We start from the raw sequence: 16,269 nt of genomic DNA, 5'->3' as shown, positions 1-16,269 counted from the left end.
TTATAATAGAAAATTCTCTTTTAATATATATATATAGGGATAAAAAAATTTGGTGCCCCTAAAATTATGGGGCCCTGGGCTCCTGCCCCGCGAGTCCGTGCTCAGGGCCACCCCTGCTGTTGAATGCAGTATAGGGCAAGCAACAAAAAAGATTTGGAAATATTGATCCAGGAATTATCGTCCACAGAGATGGAGAGATGCCATTCAATAGTTTCTATGATTTCGAGCTTGGGTTTGAATGAGCAAAAAGTAAACAAAGATATAGACAGGAAAAGAATAAACACATTCTTAGAAGAGAAATAACTTATCAGGAATGTAAATATATTCACTCTTCACAAACCTACACTTACCAACCCGTTATACTCAACCTACGATACTCATCTATGTCATCACGTATCTCTCACATAAGCGTCCATCTCTGGAGCACAAACGAGATCATCTCACAACTAAGGTTATCTCTAACGCGAAGTCGCGAGAACATCCGTGTTCTCGCGTCGGCGATCTCTCGCGCGCCGCTCAAACACAAAAGCATTAAGAACATATACAAACAGTGAATGCTAGCTCTAAATCCATCTCTAGAGTTCAGAGCCAACAGATTATCATCCTAGATAAGGATTCAAGAAGTTTATTTCTAAAGCACCCCAAATCCCCAACATAGAGCAAAAATCCAGGATAACATCAACACAGATTTGTAAAGCAAGTTAAATATAACATTATAATCGGTAAATATACATAAGATTCGAGTAAATATACAAACAAACCCAACCAAAGAGAAATACACAAAGAAGAAGAGAAATGAACCGAAAATCTCCCGGTTTGTCAGCTCCGTTCGACGCTCAATCCACCCCCGATCATCCTTATGCAACCTCCGAAGTTGTTTTCTAAGCTAATTTTGATCTAAGAATGAAAATGATGGAGTTAGGACTCAAAAATACCCAACCCATAACCTAAAAATGTGATTTTTGCCCCTTTTAACGAGCTGCTGTCTTAGCAGGTCCACTTAGCGGACTCAAAATTGCATCCAGACTCTGATTTGCTCCGCTGGAGCTCTGCTCAGCGGACCCCCTCCGCTCAGCAGACTGACAGCAAAAGTGAAATCTTGTTTTCGCCATAAGTTGAGAACCGTAACTCCGAATTGCGCCCGGTTCGAAGCGTTGGAAAGCGTATTCAATGCTCTATCCAATAATGAATGAATGAAAACCAAAATGATAATTTTTATCATCCTTATTTTGAGCCTTATTCTTTGATGAATTGGTAGAATTTGCATTCTTGAAGCTTAGCCTTTGATCTTTATTACTCAATGCTCCAAAGATGCATGAATACCTATAAAATGAATGAAAAACTATTAATTGGTATAAAAATGAATCAAAAACACAAGTATGCACATATTTACACAAAAGATAGGATTTTATTACAAAAATCATAAGAATAGAATCGATAAGTGCCACAAATATATACTCAAAATATCGACATTTTGGCACTTATCAAACTCTCCCCAACTTGAAACTTTGTTTGTCCTCAAACAATGTCAAATAAATCAAAGAATCAAAAGTAATAAACCAAAGAATTGTGAATCAACAAGTTTTAAAAACCAAGAACAAATGTATGGCTCAATACAAAAACGTATAAACAAAATAAATAATTACCACTATCCTACAACGACAACATGTAAACGAAACGCATCTTAAGTACAAAAAGCATACAAAACATTCTAACACAATACATGCTCACTTCATGAATCACACCTAGCAAAAATTCATCAATGGATGAAGAACACACAAAGGTGAGGGACTTTTAACACTCATCCAACAATCTTGCAAACAAAAGATTAAATTATGCATTCATCCAAAAATCACATTGAAGATACAAAAGCAAGAATCACAAGGACTTTTCAAGGTTGTAATGTGGCTTGGTTAACAAACAAGGGATAAGTCCTAAGGCTAATCGAAACAAAAACTTGCCTAAACCTAAGAGAGTGATCAATCCACCAAAGTCCTAAGCAACAAAATCTCGATTAAACCTCTTCCTCAACCACAAGTTTCTCAAACCAATCGCAATACTTATTAGCACAATTATTAGCTTCTCTTTTCTTTTTGTTTTTCAAAACTTTTTCATTTTTTTTCCTTTCTTTCTTTTCTTTCCTTTTCACTTTTTTTATTCTTTTCTTTTCAATTTCATAGCAACAACCAAATAAGTGCACAATCATTTTTCTCCCCAACTTGAATTCAACCACATCATCATGTGAATACACCCTACTTTCTAAGGCAAGGTAAGAATTCATACCAAAAATCATGGTTGAGGGTTCAAGAAAACAAAAAATCAATCATCCATGCAAAAATGAGAACTAAACACTCAAAGATAAGCATTTAGCAAAAACAACATGGACATTGACAAAAAGGCTCAAAAGGGTTAACAAATGATCACACACTCACAAGGTGAATTGACTATTTGGTTAAGGTGGTTGTGCTCAAAATGAAACAAAATGCCTTGATCCTTTTTATGCTTTCATAAAGTCAACATAAACAAAATATTAAGCATAATAAAATCTAGTTAAAACAAAGATTGTGGCCTCCAGCATATGTGAATAATGGAAAGCTTCCTCACATTTATGGTTTGGGAACTAAAGTGATTCAATCAACAAGCAAGTAATGCAAAAGAATGAATGGTATGGCAATTGTACAAATGAAAAGTTTCCTAAACATGCTATGCTATAGAATGCGATAAATGAGTACCTTGAATGATACAACTTCAAAAACAATATCCTACCATACATCCGCAAGTTGAAACACTCAATCTTTGGAAAATCACCTCAAAAATCTTCGAATTACCGAACAAAATTTGAGTACAAACAACCAATAAAAGAATTAGAAAAATAAAACTAGTATCTATTACTAAATAGCGTTGGTGAAAGTGGGAAAAATGAGTGAACCAAGTGGAATGGGAACCCCACTGGTACAGAGCAGAAAAACAAAATTCTGCTATGCTCGCTTAGCGGAGCTGAGCTCGCTTAGCGGGCACATCAGAACTCAGAAAAATCAGAATTGCACCAGCTGTTCCAATCACACACCACTTCACCTAAATTCCTCTTAAACATTAAAACAAACAAAACTTTACAACCGTTGGGGTGCCTCCCAACAAGCGCTTGTTTTACGTCGTTAGCTCGACACCTTTATTGTTTTGGTGTTTGGAAAGTGGCTTCCTCCAATCATGTCATGGTGACGTCTCACCGCGCAAACCTAAAGAAAGTGTCCTAACCAACCACTCAAAAATTGTTACGGGTACAAATATATACAACAATTATACGAACATAAAAGAAAACACAAGTATACAATTTTGTACACAAACAAACACATATGCACAAGTATGGAACACAAACAACTATTATCATACAAAAAGAGAAAAGTTAGTGAATGTTGGATTCACAAGTTGAAAAGTGAAGATTTGTTATTAAAGAGCTCATCCGAGATCAACATGTTTCACCAACATTCACCAGTAAAAGTATACTTATATGTAACATATACAAGTAAACTTATATGGTGAACATAAACAAGTAAACATGTACAAGTAAATATATACAAGTGAAACTATACAATATATACGATATATACAAAGCTCAAAACCATATAAACTATTGCGATGCAATTCAAGCAAAAATCCTCGTCAACAGCGCCATTTTGTTGAATGCAGTATAGGGCAAGCAACAAAAAGGATTTGGAAATATTGATCCAGGAATTATCGTCCACAGAGATGGAGAGATGCCATTCAATAGTTTCTATAATTTCGAGCTTGGGTTTGAATGAGCAAAAAATAAACAAAGATATAGACAGGAAAAGAATAAACACATTCTTAGAAGAGAAATAACTTATCAGGAATGTAAATATATTCACTCTTCACAAACCTACACTTACCAACCCGTTATACTCAACCTACGATACTCCTCTATGTCATCACGTATCTCTCACATAAGCGTCCATCTCTGGAGCACAAACGAGATCATCTCACAACTAAGGTTATCTCTAACGCGAAGTCGCGAGAACATCCGTGTTCTCGCGTCGGCGATCTCTCGCGCGCCGCTCAAACACAAAAGCATTAAGAACATATACAAACAGTGAATGCTAGCTCTAAATCCATCTCTAGAGTTCAGAGCCAACAGATTATCATCCTAGATAAGGATTCAAGAAGTTTATTTCTAAAGCACCCCAAATCCCCAACATAGAGCAAAAATCCAGGATAACATCAACACAGATTTGTAAAGCAAGTTAAATATAACATTATAATCGGTAAATATACATAAGATTCGAGTAAATATACAAACAAACCCAACCAAAGAGAAATACACAAAGAAGAAGAGAAATGAACCGAAAATCTCCCGGTTTGTCAGCTCCGTTCGACGCTCAATCCACCCCCGATCATCCTTATGCAACCTCCGAAGTTGTTTTCTAAGCTAATTTTGATCTAAGAATGAAAATGATGGAGTTGGGACTCAAAAATGCCCAACCCATAACCTAAAAATGTGATTTTTGCCCCTTTTAACGAGCTGTTGTCTTAGCGGACTCAAAATTGCATCCAGACTCTGATTTGCTCCGCTGGAGCTCCGCTCAGCGGACTGACAGCAAAAGTGAAATCTTGTTTTCGCCATAAGTTGAGAACCGTAACTCCGAATTGCGCCCGGTTCAAAGCTTTGGAAAGCTTACTCAATGCTCTATCCAAATGAATGAATGGAAACCAAAATGATAATTTTTATCATCCTTATTTTGAGCCTTATTCTTTGATGAATTGGTAGAATTTGCATTCTTGAAGCTTAGCCTTTGGTCTTTATTACTCAATGCTCCAAAGATGCATGAATACCTATAAAATGAATGGAAAACTATTAATTGGTATAAAAATGAATCAAAAACACAAGTATGCACATATTTACACAAAAGTTAGAATTTTATTACAAAAATCATAAGAATAGAATCGATAAGTGCCACAAATATATACTCAAAATATCGACATTTTGGCACTTATCACCTGCGAGATATAATTTGGACACATTTACAACAGCATTGTTATGGCGTTTTAAACTCGAATAGCGAGAAATTTTACCAATTTCGAATGAGGAAGAAGAACCGATTGAAGAGTCATCATCCTTGATGGAGCAAAGTGTTTACAATAGATGCAAGTTTCTCAAATTTTGTTGAGGATTTTGACAAATCAGAGAATGAAACATCACCACAAAAATCATCAAACTTAATTTCGTTCACTGAGGAAGCTTCCTTCCATGAAGATATGTTTATAGAATCCATTCCTGCAATTGAGGGTGACCAATGGGCTTTGAATCCTTCACCAACTCCAAATCTCAAACAAAACCATTTGCCTTATTCTTCACCTCATGCTAAAATCACCAATTTAGTATCTATAACAACTCCCAAACCTTATTCCGCAGATGGATATTTTCCCGACGGTGTCGACTGAGTGATTCCGCCAAAACCTTATGATCTCTGTTTAAAGAAGGTAACCAACAGTGTACTTTTCCCGTCTACCTTTGTTATTTTCAACAAGGGAAAAACATAACAGTCATTAAAGCCGAAAGTGAAGTTTCTTCAACTTAAAATTGCAGCTTCCAATAGTCACATACAAAAGGGGAGCTTCTTTCTCATAAAAGACAGAAAATTCAGCAAGCATGCTTTCAACCCACCAATTCCGCCGCAGCAGAAACCACATGATCCTGTTCTTGTTCTAAACAGTTTCATCATGCCTCCACCATTTCTTTCTAAGGTAAATATTTTTTGTGACTCTAAAAATCCTTTGTTGAACACCTTAGTTAGAAACACATTTTATACCATCATCAATTCTAAAACCTCAATTGATCCTCAAGTTTCCCATATTCTTTGCCGTGGAGAAAGTGAACTATAAAAATATGCCAACACTATGTTTTCATCTTTTGCCCACCGACTGTTTGTTAAAATATCCCCGACACCCATTTATGTGAACATTGACCTCTTACAAGAATTGGAAACAATTTGACTGGAAGCTTGTTGATCAGTGCATCATGATGCACATTCTCTTATTTTTTCTTAGACATTTCTTTACTTTAATTTGGTTATTCTTATGTTTTATTATGTTTTTTATTTTACTTTATTTTTGCCTTTAATCGATTTTCGTAATTAATTTCCAGTTTTAGCAGCTTTCACGGAAACGACCATAACTGGAGTTTCAGGAATTCAATTGAGGCATTCTAATAATCTCCGAAAAACTAAGAGAGAGCTACGACTTTCGTGTTAGAGTCGAAGTCAGACTCGGAACCTATATTTTCCAGATTTGCGTTTGAAGCTGCTGCATTATTTTTATTTTAGTTTTGTCTCGTTAGTTGGGCCTGGATTATGTTTTTGACCCAGTTGGGTTTTAAATGGGTTGTGTTATTTTCCCCTAAGACCTGCCAGCCGCGGTACTGTTCATCACGTTACACTATTCACGAAAAATTATTCTGGCAAGCTTTTGTACGATTCGAACGGTGAACTAATTTCCAAGAATCAATCCGTTGTAATCGAATTCCACTTTGAGGTTCTTTTATAAATTCCATATTAATCCATTTCCTTTGAATTATTCTTATAATCTCAATTATTTTCTTAATTTGGTTGTTGCTATAGGATATAATTCTTGAATTCGATTGTTATTGTTGTTTATGAATCATATTCGCGTTACCGTGGCTTTTGCGTTATCGCGCTCGATCAATTTGCGTTTGCTTAAATCGCAATAGTTTTTATTTCGTTTGCTTAATTCGGATTTCAGAAATTTCCTTCGTATAATTTCTATTGCACTTATCAATAGTTCTAGTAATCAAATAGGATCAGACCCGTTTGGGGAAATTGGAAATTTGTATGAATCAATGATAAGGAGGAAGTCGATACAGCAGGTTGATTTGTTTTAGCTTATTTTATTAATCACTTAACATTGTGTTTTAGCTTATTTGTATCCTAAACCAACCCCCACCCCTAATTCGACTTTAGATTTGGTTAGTAAACAAGAATCCTTGAGAATGATACTCGAGTTGTCGTTACCGTAACTATATTTCAAAATCACTCGTTTTTGACCTGTGTACGACAGCGGATCACTTGCATTGCAACATCATTGAATTTTGAATTTCTTGGTCCTTGCTTGGTCTCTATTTCATTAAGATTTGTAGTTCTTTTGATGCATTTCCCCAATACTTGTATCCACCTCCAATGCTTTCACTTCCTAATGGACAACCATGATCGTCCTTAATACATCATAGTAATGTAGTTGTTACACCAGTACAGTCACTTCAGAAGTATATGGATGTAGAATGTTCAGAGCATAGGATTCTTGTAGATATATGGAATGAAACAAAAGTCTTTTTAGATGACATTATAAACACAAATAATTATGCTTATTGTAGTGTTTATGGTTTCGATTCCAACTATCTTACAAGTTCAAAAGAGAAAATTATTGTCAACGTAAGTGAGAATAATGACATTGATACATGGACTTATTGTGAAAAGTTGGGTCTTGCAATCACTACCTTGGAACATAATTTAGATACATCCATCTATCTTCCATGCGGTGGAATGGTTAATGATTGTGAAATTTACTACAAGTCAGACCGACTTTTCCCTGAATATCGTCCTGCTCCAAGTACAATATTATGTCCTTCACTGCAATCCAATTCCCACATGAAGGTCCTTGAAATGAGACGCAAGGATATTGAAAACTCTGGTGTTGAATCACATTTAGTTGCCTCTCCTAAACTCATTTCAAACACCAACAACATTACAATGTTAGTTGATAATGATAAGATCATTGTTGTGTTTATTTACTGTTTACTGATAATGAAGCTTTTCAATGAGGGAACAATTGGTGACATCAAAACGCTTGAAGTTGAAAGAGCTTATTATGAAGTCAATGTGGACTTACTCCTGTTTATAAACAAATTTTGTTTTGTTCTGTTGAAAAAAATAATTCCAATTTGTTATACAAACTAAAATGGAAGTCCATGATACTCAACAAGGAAAAGAACCTCACTGCAGTGCTTTTTTTTCTGCATCTCAATTCTATGGAACAAGTGTTATCTTTTGTGAATTCTCAAACTATTGAACTTTTAAGTGGTTGCGTTGCAGTCTGTGACATGAAAGCAATTTTGATTTTGTTCTTGTTTGGAAACAACTCACATGCTTTCAAAGTGCCTTGGGCCAAACTTCAAGGAAAGGAGTCAAGGGCAATTTCAATGCATGTTCTAGATAAATGACAAGCAGAACAAGCATAAGGAAGAAATTGAAAGCTATTTTGGTAAATATTTTAGAGGTTTATCTCACTTACAACCTTAAGGACAAGGTTGTTTTTGAAGGGGTTAGTAATGATAGAGTATGAATTATGATTAAATAAATAGTTTAATTATTAAAGTTAGAAGTAGAATTTATTTTAGTTGGACTTTTACTAGTATTTGGGTCTTTAAGTTTATTACCCACTAGAAGTATTATCTTAATCTTAATAGATATAAATCCAAGGTTGTCATGATGGCAACCCTAGCCACATGTCAACCTGATAATAACTCTAAGCACAAACCCTAATTCTAATTTTACTAATTTGTCCCTACACCTTAATTTTAATTTTACTAATTTAACCCTACATTAAGAATAAATATAATAATAATAATAATAATAATAATAATAATAATAATAATAATAATAATAATAAAACCAATAATAATAATATAAATAATAACTAATATAAATTTATCACCTCAATCTTAAATCTATTAGTTATTAAATTGACACAATATTAATAATTAAAATACTAATAATAATCATAATAACAACAATTATTATTATTATTATTATTATTATTATTATTATTATTATAACAAAAATAATATTAATAATACTAATATAAATAATAAGTAATATATATTTATTGCCACAATCTAAAATTTATTAGTTATTAAATTGACACAAATGTTAACAACATTTTATTGTTCTCTTACAACAATTGAATGGTTCACTTGTTATTTTGAAGATAACTTGGTTATGTAGAGGGAATTAGAAGCGAGGGAATTGGAAGCGAGTATGGACATGTGTTGTCCATAACAGTACCACATGAATTTATGGTCGACGTGTTGAGTATATTTGCATACATGTAATTGAATTATCACAATGTTGATGAATGGTTTGGAATACTTAGATGTCATTGCCAAATCCTTTTGTGAGAAAAGTTCTTTGAGTGAAGATATCAATGTAATTTTGGAAGGCGGAATTTCCCCAAAAAAATGTTGCTTATACATATTGGTTAAATACAATCCATTTAGGGATAAAATATGTGGCTCTAAGCTAAACTTGATAAAAGCTTGGGTTTGTGGTTATGTGATCAGTTCCTATATATGTTGAAGATTATCTAGTTTGATAACCTTCCCTTGGTTCTTAGTTAGCCGGTAAAACCAAGATTGGATGAAGATTATCTAATGTTAAAAATCTTCCTAGGTTTGAGATCAGCCCAGTTAAAATCTCAGAGGTTAATTGGTTATCTTGTTAAACCAAAATTGAGCTCAAATATTTGGAACTTGAAGACTAACAGCTACAATGTCTATATTCGTGGAAAGAAGACTAACCGCTTCAATCAGCAGTTGGGAAGGGAGAATGGCCATTTCACTCTCAGTAATTTATTGGAGAAAAGATGCAAACTCCCATATCCATCGTCTTGTAATATTTGGTTGAAGATCAACCATCATTTCCTTGTATAGGGGGGGGGGGGGGGGGTTGCACTACGTCGTACAAGGGCTACGAGAGCGCTTATTTTGGCCTTTTAGAGCGCTTAAAAGCGCTGCCAAAGCCAGCGCTGCTGTAGGTAACGACAGCGCTTTTTGGTACGCCAAAAACGCTCTCGTAGCCTCCCCTATAGCAGCGCTTTTCCCATAAAGCGCTCTCGTAGCCTTCCCTATAGCAGCTACCTTTAGTATACTAAATATAGTTTCAGCCCAACTTGTTTTCAAGGCGTTAATTAAATTTTAAAATACTAAATACTAAATTCAGCCCAACTTGTTTTCAACTTGTAAATCATAAATACTAAATTTTAAAATTGATGCAAAGAAAGATTATTAGAAACATGAATTATGTGTACTTGCTTTCCAACTTTACGCCAGCATTTCTCAATTCTATAATCCCCGTCATATCTCACACTAGCTTCAGGTGCATAATTGGAGCGTTTCTCCTTGTGGGACCTAAAGCAAATAAACGAATCAATAAACAACACATCATACCAATTCACACAAAATTGTGTCAATTTAATCACATAACATTGCATTGAAAATGGAAATTCAACAATTAAGGAATCAATCTATTGAAATTATTTCATGATTAATCAAAACAGACCTTACAACATGAACTGGATAGCCTTTTTTGCAGCTGAGTCTCAAAGCCTCATTCATGTTCTCAAACTGCTGATCAAAGGACTGATTATTTTGGTTCGTTTGTTACCACTGAGATCGCTTCCACCACTTCCAGTATAAAGGAACCACTCACCATGGTCTTCGTCATCAACATATCCGCCAGAGAGCAACGGATTGAGCACCATGATTACTCTGACCAGCAATCCCAGCAACATGAGGTAAATTCTAACAAATAACAATAAAAATTTAACAAAAACAATTATTCTTCAACAAGCTTAACCTCAAATCAAGAAGAGAAAAACTGTTGTTCTTATCATAAAGGACCTGAATTAAGAAGAGAAAATCATAAAGGACCTTTGTTGGTTACAACTTACAAAAGAAGTAATTAAGAAGAGAAAATCATAAAGGACCTGAATTTTTTCTCTTGATATATTCTGAACTTTCTGTGTTGAAATAGAAGTTCTAAATGAGGATTTAAGTTATGGACTCACCACTCAGATACACAATCTTCGCAGAAAATGTGTTTGCAACGCAATAAGATAGGTGAATGCATCTTCTCCTGGCATATGGCACATAGGTCACCAGCAGCAGTAACCTGTGTAACAAACATATAGTTCAGAATACGAACAAAAACCTTCTATTCCTAATTTCTAGTTAAGTTTGAGGATAACATTTTCTAAAACGTCCGAGAAATATAAGAGAGGACAGGACAAAAATAACAAGCTACCGTAAGTTTTTTCCGAAGGTCCTTATTTTTTTCATTCATAAAAAAATGTACACAAACACAACCACCATGTGCAATGCAAGTATACAAATAAATAAAATATAGAAATACTAGAGAACAAATCATTATCTTGATGAAAGCCATAAATTACTTGGTACATGAAATCTACATTTATCATACATTATCCATGACTTTTATAGGTAGAAATCATTTTGTCTAGGTGCTCCAGAAGCATCTGCAGAATGTAATAGCATGACTATCAATATAAGCAAACTCAAGAGTCCTGTTATCCAATGTTGCTACAAGTTTCATACTTGCTAGTATAATATATGTATTAGATGCACACTAGGAGTAATTAGCAGTGTTATTTCTAGTAAGTGACAGATGCATATTGTACTTGTATATAATAATATAGTATAGTGAGAATTCCAAATAATCTTTCCCAAAATGATTATAATGAAAAAAAGTAGCTCAGAAATGAACACGGCAGTGTTTGAATAAAAGAAACAAAAAATATATCGCATTACCTTTAGGGGCATCAGTTTCAAAATAGCGATAATTGAAATGCAAGGTTGGGGCAAATGGGTTCTTTGGATGTAAAACCTGAACATATAGAAAGAAAGACAGTGAGAAAAATACAGGTGAGTTATTGAATGTTTGGATTCAATTTTGAGCGAAACAAACATGATTTAAAAGTATGCAATTGATTTCAAGTAAAATTGATTTTACCTCCAAAATTTTATTCTATACTTGATGTTGAAATTTCATGTTTTGGCCTCTAGAACTGAGTTTGTCTAAAGTTATTGTTGAACTTACTTAACATATGCAAACATAAACCATGTTATACCTAACTCAATATATGTTTGGTTCCATATTTGAACCTCCCAAAGTCGTGTTTCAGTAAGTCAAACTTGATTTAACCATGAATTATCATTTTCAATTTTCAGATTCAAAATAGATTCAAATCTCAAAATCAATTCTACCTAAACAAAATAATTCTGATCTAAACTATCCAAACATGAATCGATAAAAAAAACTTACAGAATTCCAAAACACGTATATGCACCTCTATCATGAATCAAATTATAAAAAAATCCACAGAATTCCAAATGTATGTTTCTGACATTTTTCCAATACATCTGCGCATTGAATCAAAATCCATAAAACTTACCGATCTGATTCCGGCGGCGAAAAACGGAATAGGACCGGGCTTCTGATCATTATCAGCACCACCTTTAGCAGCACGATAAGCATCAGGAGGCATTTGACCATAAACAACAGAAACATTAACACCAGCTTTCTCCCAAACGTCACCATCTTGAAGAACCCTACTGATCCCACCACCACCAGGTCTAGACCAAACATCTTCTCTAAACTTTCCACCACCGTCAGCAGCTTCAATCGCATTACAAACACTATCATGCGCTTCTCTTATCATCTTCTCGAATCGAACCCTAACGGAAGACACACCGCCGTCGCCATCGCCGCCGCGGAGAAAGAGATTTGTTTCAACATCCAAGTGGCCTCACACGAACCCTTATCCATTCTTCCGTTTATTTATTTATTTATTTATTTATTTATTATTTATGTTCCTTTTATTTGTAATGGGGTCTTTACCAGCGCTTTTTAAAAGCGCTTTGAAATGGGGGACTTTACCAGCGCTTTTTCACGCTTTGAAATGGGGGGCCTATACCAGCGCTTTTTCAAAAGCGCTTTCGTAAGGGGACCCTTTACCAGCGCTTTCTAATGTTCCCCTACAGCAGCGTTTTTTTCCTTGCTTTTTGTTGAAAGAGTATTGTGGTGTACTTTTCGTTATTATCGTATCCACAGGGATTATTGCGATATCACCGCCGTTCTATAGCCTATTTTGTCTTGAGTTAATGTTACTTTAGTTTTAGGTTTGCAAAAGATCATTCAATTCTTTTAGTAGCAAAGAGTAAATTAATGAAAGTTCTAAGTTAAAGAAAATGTATCCAGATTTGATTTCATCGATCTAAATTTGTATGTCTCCTTATAAATATACGTATATGAACATGGTAACGATCAACATAATTACGTATCGACGCCTATATCATCCGTGTCCGCAATGATATAGTTAGATTTACCGTATTGTTTAACCGACGATTTCTCCATCCTTTAAACAATACAAATAACGTTTTAAAACCGATACTAAGTAATCATCAAACGCTAAATCCATGTCTGCAATTTATAGTTTGATAGATGATAAAGTTAGATCTAGATACAAATATTGATGTCTCAAACACTTATACCAAAGAAAAAGCTTTAATAAACAAACTAAACCATCTATATTGATCATCACTTGTTCATACATAATATATTCACAAGAACACATACAAAAAGCTAGGAAGATTACATCTTATCTTGATACAAAAGAGATTTAGCTATCCATGAGAATGGTAGCTTGCTCAAGAAGTAAAGGATGAAGATCAACAAGCATCAAAGGCGATTAATCGACGATCAAAGCTTCCAATCTTCAATTCTTAGTTTGCTACAGTGATTAGGGTTTTTGCGCTCTTAAGAATAAATGTCCACCCTCCAAAAATCAGAATTACTCTTTATATAGTAAAACCATTTTCTGTCCAGGGCGCGTCGCGCCCTCCAGCGCGCTTCGCGCCAATACACTTAAGAAATTTAAACCGCCCATGCGCGTGACGCGCGCAACTCTCTGCTTTGAAGCTCCAAAATATCTTGCCCAGGGCGCGACGCGCCCACATCTCCGCGCGACGCGCGCTAACTTCTGCCAGGCGCGACGCGCCCACATCTCCGCGCGACGCGCGCTAACTTCTGCCAGGCACTCTCTTGCAAAGCTCAAAACAAACTCCAAACTTCCCCAAAATTGGCTAAAACCTACAAAATCATAACTAAAACACATATTAACATAAAATGAAAGCTTAATATTATAAACTATAAATAATTATCTAAAACTTCAGGGAATTGTACGAATATCCGATAAAAACGGTCGAAAGGTGCCATTAATTAAACTAAATATAAACACAATTTGGCACCTAACAACTCTCCCCAACTTAAACTCTTGTTTGTCCTCAAACAAAACAATGATAAATTACCGGGAACACAAAATATCACAAATGAAACAACAAGGTAGAAACAAGAACAATTGAATGGTTCAAATTCCAAAAGTACACAAAGATCAATCCTTACCAGTTTTCATCAAAGTACCATGATAACAATGCTAATCCTATATACAAATTCTATGTCAGAAATTCCACAAAGCAAAAGAAGTTCAAGAATGAATCACACCTACGTATTTCTCTACTGAGAGAACAAAAATGGAGGATCCTAACACTCACCAGACAATGACGCAAACATACCGAATTAATTATAAACTCATCTAAGCACAAGACATATAAAAAGTATATAAGCATGAATCACTAAGGACTTTCGGGTTGTAGCTTGGCTTGGTTAACAAGGAAGTGTCTCATATCTCACGGCATTGAATCGAAAATGTCAAAACCTAAGAGAGCATTCAAATTCAATTATCACAACCTAAACAACCAAGTTTACCACATTATTCATTACTTGCTCAAGGGTCACAAATTTTTTTCTTTCTTTCTTTTTCCCTTTTTTTTTTTTTCATATATATATTTTTTTCTCTACTCTTGGTCTTTTCTTTATTATAAACATAAATATATATACCCCTTGAGCACTATCTTTTGATTTATCCTCACCAATGTACACCTTTATTTCATTCTCCCCAACTTGTATATTATCAAGACATCACTAAGAATGCTCCCTATTCTAAGGCAAAAAGGAATCAATCCTTACCATATCAAATGGCAACAGTTCAAGGTAGAAAGAAAAGAAAGTCATCAAGATTCTATCAAAAATCGGTATAGAGATCTATATACAACATAAGCTTAACCGATAAGAATCTTGGAAAACGGCTCAAAGTGGTTAGCAAATACTCACACACTCACCGGGTAGGTTACATTTGGATTGGAAGTTTTTCTCATAGTGCAGAACAAAACGCCTTGATCACTTTCATGCTTAACACAATTTAATAACAATGCAAGATTAATCATAATAAAAACGAGTTAAAACGCACATTGCTGGTATCCAGCACAATTTATATATATACACAGTGGAAAGTCTTCTCACAACTACAGCTAGGCTAAAGTGATTCACAATTGAACTAATTTTATCCACAGAAATTAATGACACCTAATTTGTACAATTAAAAGCATCACAATCAAAGGTACTTGATAAATAAAACGATAAAGGATGTACCTTGCGCGTACAGTTTTCAACTTATATCATCACTGTGGACCGTCCTTTCGGGCCATACCCCTCCGTGGTGTGGGATACGTGAACTGACTCCTTTTTTGTCGATCGGACGCTTTCGCGTCGCTTTTGAAAAAGTTTACAGAGTCGCCACCGACCTTTTATTTTATCCAATGAAGGAAAGGTTTATAAAAGAAACAGAAAAAAGACCTTTGAGAGATTCTGGGTAAGGGGGTAGGTTATACAAAGGGAAGGTGTTAGCACCCTTTGTATCCATGGTTATCCATGGGCTCTTTAGTTTGCTTAGCTCATTTGCTTTACTTTTCAATTGATTCGGAATGCTTTACCTGTGTTTTTGAAATACCTTTGCAAATAGAATTTGTAATGATCCTTGTGCGGATATATACAAATGCTTGTTTATCTTTCGAAAGATGTTTTGAAAAGATCGTTAATTTTGTAATGATCCGTGTTTGGATGTATACAAAATATTGTCTTTTGGAAAATTTGTTTTGAAAAACAACAGTGTATGAGAATTTTGTTTGTTTTGATTTTGAGCAAGCAAACTAGGAGGTCTACCCTGAGTTAGGAGGTCTTTATCCTTGTTCCCTTTAAAAATCTATCCATTCGTCGGATATAAACAAAAGGTTCGATTTTGTACTCGAAACAGTAGAAATGTAACTTTGATTTTGAAAAGAGTGAAAAGGGGTTACCCTAGGAGGTGCAAATGTGATTGTGATTGAATTCAGATATTTATCTTTGAAGTTAGTGATCTGACGGTTCAGTTTTATCTTTGACATACACGCAGTTTATATGGGTGCTGGAAATTAAAATGCGGAAATGTAAAGTGCAGAAAGTAAATCTACGCTATTACATCGATTGTGCGGGAAATGTAAACTAGCCTATT

The 16,269-nt window shown here is 34.8% G+C and overlaps 1 protein-coding gene across 1 annotated transcript; it reads right to left on the bottom strand.

The window, feature by feature from the left end:
• Positions 1-9,975: 9,975 nt before the first annotated feature.
• On the bottom strand, positions 9,976-12,630 carry LOC131595978 (oxygen-dependent coproporphyrinogen-III oxidase, chloroplastic-like; the record flags this gene model as incomplete). The annotated part of the gene is made up of 6 exons (XM_058868518.1): positions 9,976-10,213; positions 10,365-10,606; positions 10,873-10,976; positions 11,286-11,340; positions 11,633-11,708; positions 12,277-12,630. Coding segments are annotated over 3 exons (471 nt in total), but the record flags the coding sequence as incomplete, so codon positions are not given.
• Positions 12,631-16,269: the final 3,639 nt, after the last annotated feature.

This window comes from Vicia villosa, linkage group LG4 (genome assembly GCF_029867415.1).
Source record: "Vicia villosa cultivar HV-30 ecotype Madison, WI linkage group LG4, Vvil1.0, whole genome shotgun sequence".
NCBI classification, from domain to species: Eukaryota; Viridiplantae; Streptophyta; class Magnoliopsida; order Fabales; family Fabaceae; genus Vicia; species Vicia villosa.
Note: the sequence above shows the minus strand (reverse complement) of the source record. Positions and strands in the feature narration are given on the sequence as shown.